The 8,194-nt window shown below is 42.0% G+C and overlaps 1 protein-coding gene across 1 annotated transcript; it reads left to right on the plus strand.

Annotated features, from left to right (window-relative positions):
- The first annotated feature begins 264 nt into the window (after window positions 1–264).
- BLOC1S4 (biogenesis of lysosomal organelles complex 1 subunit 4) lies at window positions 265–7,896 on the plus strand. Its single transcript, XM_019544506.1, has 5 exons — window positions 265–459; window positions 755–826; window positions 1,959–2,060; window positions 4,412–4,546; window positions 7,052–7,896. Exons 1-5 carry the CDS (start codon window positions 280–282, stop codon window positions 7,151–7,153), a joined length of 591 nt encoding a protein of 196 aa, XP_019400051.1. The 5' UTR covers window positions 265–279; the 3' UTR covers window positions 7,154–7,896.
- Window positions 7,897–8,194: the final 298 nt, after the last annotated feature.

The following is an 8,194-nucleotide window of genomic DNA, read 5'->3' on the forward strand; positions in this document are numbered from 1 at the left end:
ATTACATCTACCCAAAAAACCCTGTCTGCGTGTATCTGCTACATCAGCACAGCCCTCGCCTACCTTCATGCATGCATGCAGCAGCAGATGCCGCAGCCCCACATACCACATTAGCGCCCGCCCTCCTCTCCGAGGGCAGGAGGGCTTCGCCCTGGCTGCGACGCATGCGCTACCTCCTCCGCGCTCCCGGTGGAGTTTGACCCTCGGCGGCACTTGTAGACTGGCAGTCGCGCCTCTTCCGCCCATGTGACTGGGGAGGCGCGTGACGGGTGCGGCGGGATGGACGCAGCGGAGCCGCCAGGCGCCAGTGGGAGCGGGGACAGCGGCAATGTGTCACAGAGCCACAGCAGCGCCTCGGAGCTCGGGGACGAAGGGAACAGTGCGGAGCTGCTGCTAAGCCGCGCCGCTGCCGCCTACGCCGCCTACCTGCTCCCGGCCGGCGCCGCCTGCTGCGCGCAGGTGAGAGTCCGGGCGCGGGCGCCGAGTGTCCCTTGCGCACTGCCGTAGCGGGGACGGGAGCCCGCAGGGGACACACCGCTGCAGCTGCGCTCACTGCCCCGGGCGGCGGTATGCTTCGACCCGGCCGGAGGCCTGTGAGTCGGACACGGAGGGGTTAAGGAATCTGGCTTTTGGGGGGCTACGGGCGACGTCATAGAGAGCAGAGCCGGAGGTGGGGGGGCCAGAGCCCGGGCAGCCATTGAGGGGGAGCGGCGTCACTGCCAGTGCTAAGTTAAACCGATTCCTGACCCTGCAGGTGGAACTTCTGGACAAGAGCCTGGAAGACTTGCTGACGCGGGTGGATGAGTTTGTGGGGATGTTGGACATGGTGAGTGCTGGCTCGGCCTGACCCTGTGCGAGGAGGGACGGAGGGGATGTGGCCTGATCAGGGAGGAGCGGGCTGGAAGGGCCCCGGGAGCTCCTAGTCCAGCCTGGCTGCAGACAGGCTTCTTCTCTGGGCACTGCCCTGCCAGCTTCATCTCACCAGCGCTTGGAAACGGAGAGTCCACACATGGCTCCCCTGCCCCGATGCTCTTCTGGGCAGCAAAGAAAAGCACCGCCTTTACTCAGGTCCAAGTCAACCCTGATTTGAAGATGAGGGAAGGGCATGTAACCCCCCACGGGCTGTGCAGGAGGGGCCTTGAGGTTTGGGAGTTTAGCAGTGGGGGAGGGTGGTCGTTAACGGTACTTGTGTGTGACAGAGTTCTGCTTTGGTGCATGCTAGTTAGCAGGCGCTGGAGCAGACTCAGTCCAGTCTGCTGGCACATGCTGATTAGCATGCTCCAGCAGCTTCTGTGTCACGTCTATTCAGTGTCCCCATGTTTCAAAATGGCAGTGGGGGCATTTGAACTAAAGTTAATAAGCCCCTGCCGCTATTTTGAAGCATGAGATCCTGAGTTCCCGTGACGCTCCCGGCGTATCAATTAGAGCAGCTCTCAGAGCTGCTCTAATTAAAGCACAACCTCAAAGCACACGTATAAGCACCCTAATTGCCACTCATTCCCAGATGCCAAATTTCTCAATCCAGGAGGAGTCCCATGAGCCAAATGACATTTTAGCTCACACGTGCTGCAGATATTTAAACACACTGTACAGTCCTGGGACAAGAGGCTTTCTCCCAGAAGAAAGGTGACATCAGTTGACACCCTTGGTGCCTTGGTTTTTCCATTCTATAAAATAACCATCATCTCAACTTTTGTCAAGTGCTTTGTCATCTTTGAGTATGAAGTTCTGCCTTCTAGTTCTCCTTGTTCCTCTCTTCCATTTGAAATGCTTAAAACGTAAATCCAGCTTACGTTTGTATGCACCTGTAATGAATAGCACCAGTGTATTTACACCTGTCAAGTTCTAGTGGCTTTACTAGATTTCATTGATTTCAGTATTGGAATATTCTAAAGTTATCCACGGGTTTAGTTATAGCATTCACTTGACATCACAAATCTGTTTTGAATTTTCTTTAGATTCGCAACGATTCCTCCCAAGTTGTCCATGAAAGTGTCCCTCAGATTCATATGAAAGCTACAGAAATGAGACAGATCTATAGGAAGATTGACAAACTAGAGGTAATTACATTTGCTGCTTCTGATGCTTACAATCCTGTTCTTCAAGGGGCACTGGCAATAGGATTTTAATTGGGCTTTTTCCCTTTAGAATTCCAAGCTTCTTTTTTAAGCTTCAGAAAGTCTCCCGCAGTGACTCTTACCAAAGTACCGAACATCTTATTTCACTGTCTTTCTAGTTTCTGAGGGTGTGCCTTGCATCAGTCAGAGCACTACGTGTTTGCCAATATGTGTATAGTTTTTAAGAATATAATATTAATATGTATATAGTCTTTAATACGTATATAGCTTTTAAGAATCCAGCAATATGTATATATACCAGTCGCTAGTATTTTACTGTTGCTTTACACTAAATGTCAGAACTCTGCAGGAAGTGCATACAGACCTGAAACCAAACAAAAAAAAAGTACCAGTTTTGTTCTAGTTTTCTTAGCATTCCTATGTTCAAATACAGGGTTTTCTTTTTTTTTTTTTTTTTTAGGATAGGAAAGTGGGGAGCTGTTAACTAAACGCCAGCAGCAAGTAGAAAAATGTGTAGAAACATAGAAAAATGTTTCATCTACCTCAACCCATAACAGGTTTTTAATGCGTCACTTCTACACTTTCTCCTACATTTTAACCTTATCAAGGGTTATTTTTATTTTGTTTGGTTAATCTAGTGAATTGGCAGTCACAATAGCATTTTTACTGAGGATTGTATGTAACACCAGGATTTGGAAGTACTGACTCTGTGCAAGAAGGAAATTTATGGATGGCTAAGGTATTAAATGAATTTCAAAAAGAGGTGCAGATAAACTTCCATGCAGACAGAGTTGTGGATTAGAAGCTTCTTGTACTATCAGCATGGAAGGGCATGAGAAGAGTAGAAGAGAACAGTAATAGAGATTGCAGGGGGAGAAATGGACTAATTCAATAAGCTGTTTTACAGCCTAAACAAATAATTCAAAATTGGAATGGGTAAGGAGTAACTGAAGTTGTTTGACATTTGGATGATATGGTACATGTGAATAGGCAAATAATGGTGTATTGCATATTATGGAACAAAGGGACAGGGAAACAGAACATTGTTGACATTTTTTAGCTAAATGGAAGGATAAATGATCTGGAGCAGCAGTGCTTATCAGCAGTATTGCAAAAATGGTGAGGGACTTATTTTCTGCCAGCTTTATGTCATCCTTGACACTGATCCTCTTCTGACTGCAAATAAGAGAGACATTGGAATGAAATAGGAGAAAACAGAAAATGGAAATTGTGCTTGATAGTTATCTTATCTTTGAATTTAAAAAAGTATTCTCCTCACTAACAAGGGGAGCTACAAAGGAAAAAGGTTAGTGTAGGAGATAGATGTCTTGAAAGTTGGATGAACTGTTCATGGAACAGGAAAGATGGCTGATCTCAATTGCCATAAATTGGTAGATGTGGTAGAAAATACAGCTATACATGTAGTCAAGTATACTAGATAAACTCCTTTTCAGTTGCATGGGAAGCATGTACATCAGTTATCAAGTGGGAGGTTTATTTTGGGAAAAGACTCTGTAAGCCAAATCTTGGACATTTGCAGAACCCATATTTCTGGCATCCCCAAATAAGACACACGCCTAAGTTTTTGGAAAGCAGGACATAGAAAAAAATATTTTTTCAGTCATGGCCTACTGCTGGCTTTTTCATGGAAAGACAGTGCTTCAAAATGACTGTCAGTTTGGGACAGCAAGCAGGAGAGGGAAAGTCTACTGTTAACCCTTTTACAGCTTTTCTCAAATGGTCAACAGTTTTTGGCAGGTCAGGTTGCTTGCTGCCTTGAGTAAACCTGGCGGCCATCTTTCAGCACTATTTCTCCATGCTTCCATTCCAGCAAAGAAAAATCAGCTTCTCTGGTTAAGGCATGCACCCCAGCTTTGGACAGCTGATTTTTGGGGGGAAAGGTGTGGTATGCAAGTAAATGCAGTGGGTCAGCTACTACACTGACAGGTTTCAATGTAATAAATGTGGTTTGAAATGTCTTTTTTTTTCAGTGTCGCTATAGTGATTTTTACCAGTATAAGATACAAAGGGACAGAATGATTCAAACTGTCTGTTTTATTGTTACATTGGAAGCACATGTTAAGCCTCAGTTTCCTGGTACATGTTAAACAATTAAGCAACAGATGACTCTAAGCCCATGTAGTTCTGAAATCTGCAAAACTGGCAGCAAGGATTTTTCTCCTCTCCTTCCTATAATTGTTGAGAAATTGAATCCTATCCCAGTTTCCACATAACATGAACTTTTTCAGGATTCTACCTGGAAAATGCTTTTACATGTTGTTAATATAGATATTTCCGTTTTGTTTCATTTTGTTTTGTTTTACCCAACTTAGGCCTTTGTAAAAATGGTTGGAAATAATGTGGCTGGAATGGAGGAACGAGTCGCAAAGGCAGAAACAGATCTGGGCACCTTTCCAAACACCTTTAAAAAAATATTGCACACAATCAGTGTCCCGTCATTTCTTAATGTAAGTATTCCTCTCTGGCTGTAAGTGGGTGCATCTACACGTGGCTGATACAGCATCTTTGTTACTGCACCATCATTTAGTACTTCCTTTTGGAAGTACTAAAAGATGACACAATAACAGCCCGCACTGTGTCTTGCCAGCCATGCATAGTTATTTTTGGCCGTTATATCGCCGCAGCAACATGCTATAATGAGGGAGCATGTTGCTACAGTAACATACCAGCAGTATCACGGTTTTTGGTAAGGGATGCTACGGTGCTGTAGCATATTGCTATAGTGCCATAGTGTCTTGTGTACCTGTACCCAGAGTGGTTTAAACTACTTACCTGAAATGGCAGACTTGGGTGCTGTTGCTTAAATGTGATTTTGAAGTGGAAGCTTCAAGCTTGGCTTTTTGTCTAAGGAAAATCTTAGAGCAGAGTAGTAAGATCATATTTTTTGTTGACTTCATGCTCTTAAAGAACTTACTTTTCATGCTTCCATATGAACACCCTGCAAACCAAGCACCAAAAGTGCAAACCTTTATTAAAATATCACTGAATTCCAGCAAAATGCAAAGCAGGTAGGAAGAGCCTGCACAGACTAAAAAATGATATTGCAAAGTGCTGCCTCCAATCTAAGGGCCTCAGAGGTATAAAGAGAAGGGGAAAAAAGTCACATTTCCCAAACCATTTAAAGGTAAGGATATTATTTTTACATGACATCCTAAGTGCCTTGTTTCTTTCAAGGGAAAATAGCATTTAATCTAGTAGAAAGTTCATTTTGTGGCAGTCCTTGGTTTTGCTCTCTTGATAGTTGTAGCATAGTAGGGAACCTGAGTGTAATAACAGGAAACATATCTTCAGATGTGTTTGAGGAAATGAATCTTCATATTTTAACCAACTGATTTAAACATATTTAAAATAAAATTACTTAAGCTCTTGGCCCACCTGCGACTTGTTATTTCAGAAGTTAAGTAAAAGTTTAGGTTTACAATAATTTGACAAGTGAAGTGGGTTTTTTTCCATATTAAAAAATGGAGGTTTTTAAATCCAGGTACACAGAGGGCATTACACTTGTCTTGAGCTTCATCCTTAGAGAGAACTGCTGTGATATGTCTGAAAAATTTGGTTTACAACAAGTTAAGTGTTTGAAAAGCCTTACTGCATGGGTATTCACTGTTTTGCAGTGACATGCCATTTTGCAGGCCTTCAGATCTGTGTATGTATCCAGAAACTAAGGGGAAACTGAACAGTGTCCTCATATTTCTTAATATGTAAGCCATTCAGTACAGCACTGTCCAGTTGCATTTTCCAAAGAAGTTCACAGGCTACCTTTAGATGATATAGTCCAACTGGAATAGCAGTTCTATTTTGCTTTAATTATTATGTGCTTTGGAATTGTACTTTAAAATATCCCATGCACTTGATCAAGAAGTTCAGTGAAAGAAGTACTATATGTTTTTGGAATACAAAATGAGAAAATTCTTCCTTCCACCTGCTTGTTTTACTTTGGTGCCTTTGTTAATTAAGGGTAGTTCTCATGTTAGCCAGTAACATATACAGGTGTTTTAGATTTCCTTATGCACTGAAGGTATATAAAATAAATATACAATGGAATTTTTTTTCCTATAAATTTTGCAGTTTGAGAGAGAATTTGTGTCATTTGTGAAAGTGAATACAGGCAAGGTTTAGTGCTTGATTCAACTTTAGCCTGCATGAATGGGGAACACGTGTGTATTCTTATGTTTATACAGTTACCAAAGTAAGCGCAAAGATAAATAAAAGGAAGTTGTAAAGAGGTTGTTTAAGTGAGCAGCAAAGTTAAAATAGTGACTGAGGTAGGACAGCGTCAGAGGAGAAGAATGATAGAGCCATCAGTGGGGATTGTTTTTGATTGGCTGAAGCCTAGCTATCATGTTTTCTGCTTTAACATGAGCCTAACTTCAAAGAATATTCTAAATATTTAGATAGGCTAGACTGCAGAAAAAAGAGGGGTCGGGGTAAATTTAATTGAGGCTGCTTAGATGGAGTCACTAATAGGTTGGGAACTAATAGGTTGAGACAGGTTAGGAAGCCTAACTCAGACCAGGGGGAACATGCTGCAGGCAGTGCAGGCTGTTCTCCCCAACCCAGCCAGGGAAGAAGCCAGACATGCCTGAACTACAGGTAGAAAGATTAATCTCCGCTAACAAAATATACATGCAAGACAAGTTGTTCTTTTTCTTAGCATTGGCCCCATGTGTTTTATTATGAAACTTTTTTGCACCTGTTTGATTGGCTGCTGTCATGAATCCAAGAAGAGATACTTTTGGAGAATCCTAATTCAACAAGTAGTCATGATTAATACTCTGAGGTCCAGGTCTAAGAGTTGGTGAACTAAATAATTCCAAACCATGGTGTGGTGAAAGACCCAAGTATCAAACCTGTGGGGGTGTATGTGGTGACAGGTTTGCAGTACAGTTAGATCTGTGATGGGTGTAATTCATAAAAAAGGGTAGAAATAAAATGTTTTACCTAAATTACAGAAATCGTCTTCCTCACGGCAACCTCAGACCCTGTATGAACCTCCAGCCCTTTTCAAGACTGAAGACTACTTTACTTGTCTCAGTGAACCACCTTATTCTTGAGACCGCTTTAGGGTTGACGTGAATCCTCAAGAGGAGAGAATGCCAAGTGAACAAATGAAGTGCGAGCCACAAAACTGCTGCATTTCTGTGCATATCATTGGATTACTGCCTTTCTCATTTTGTGCCACTGTCCTCAGACAGTATTATAAGCAGACTGATTATTTTGTGTACTATATATATGCATTGATTTCAGAAGTCTTCCTAAAACAGCTATAAACTTTCAGGTGTTAAACTTGTTAGATGTGTGGGGGAAAGGAATGGGTAAAGACACTCACTCCTGCAAGGGGTTTTGCATTTTTAACCCATCTCTACAAAAATGGATAAAATAGGAAATACACTGGTTTGTGCTGTTAACACTTTAGATTCTATGCTGCTGTCACTCTTCAATCTGTCCCACAAGGTTTCTGTTTTTTAAGTAGCCATGTGGTAATTGAGGAAAGAGAAGCACAAAAGCAATGTCTTGGGTCCTGTTCTCCACAACAACTGGGGAAGAAATGTACTGTATTAAATATACATAGGAGTAAGAGCTCCAATTGTTTTCTAACCTAACTCAGGCAGACTCTGCAGAGGAAAAACAGTAAATGAGATTGTTGTAGAGTGTCAAGTTTGATGATCTAAACTTGAACATTCTCTTTGGTACTTATCTACAACCGTCACTTTTGTAAATAACTGCCAAAATTATATATATGAGATTACCAAAGCTCTTGTAATTTAATGGATTTAATTAAAGTTTAAATACTTTACTTTTATGGATTTTTCTAAATATGGTTATGACCACATCAGTTTTACAAAGATGTATATAACAGACAGCATACTTAGTTTTTTTGACAAGGTAGGAAGAGGGGAACTGATTAAGGACTTGAGATCTTATGGAATTACAACTTAGAAGTGAAGCTGAGGAGGACTGGTCAGTATTTAGATAAGAGAGGTCCAAGAATATTTGAGTACTGCTGTTCATGGTAAATAAGTAGGGGATATGCCTTCCTCTTAGCTGGTAATGTCCACACTGTAGGTCTTAACTCATCATGCAATTTGTTAAAC

The sequence above is a fragment of the Crocodylus porosus genome, unplaced genomic scaffold (assembly GCF_001723895.1).
Source record: "Crocodylus porosus isolate Cpor-Errol unplaced genomic scaffold, CroPor_comp1, whole genome shotgun sequence".
Taxonomy (NCBI): Eukaryota; Metazoa; Chordata; order Crocodylia; family Crocodylidae; genus Crocodylus; species Crocodylus porosus.

What these genes read in the sequence shown, in the direction of transcription:
- BLOC1S4 (XM_019544506.1), top strand. Translation starts at nt 280, where the DNA reads ATGGACGCAGCGGAGCCGCCAGGCGCCAGTGGGAGCGGGGACAGCGGC. An exon ending in TTGTGGGGATGTTGGACATG is followed by an intron (nt 827 to 1,958) that starts GTGAGTGCTGGC and finishes AATTTTCTTTAG; the next exon opens with ATTCGCAACGATTCCTCCCA. An exon ending in GGAAGATTGACAAACTAGAG is followed by an intron (nt 2,061 to 4,411) that starts GTAATTACATTT and finishes TACCCAACTTAG; the next exon opens with GCCTTTGTAAAAATGGTTGG.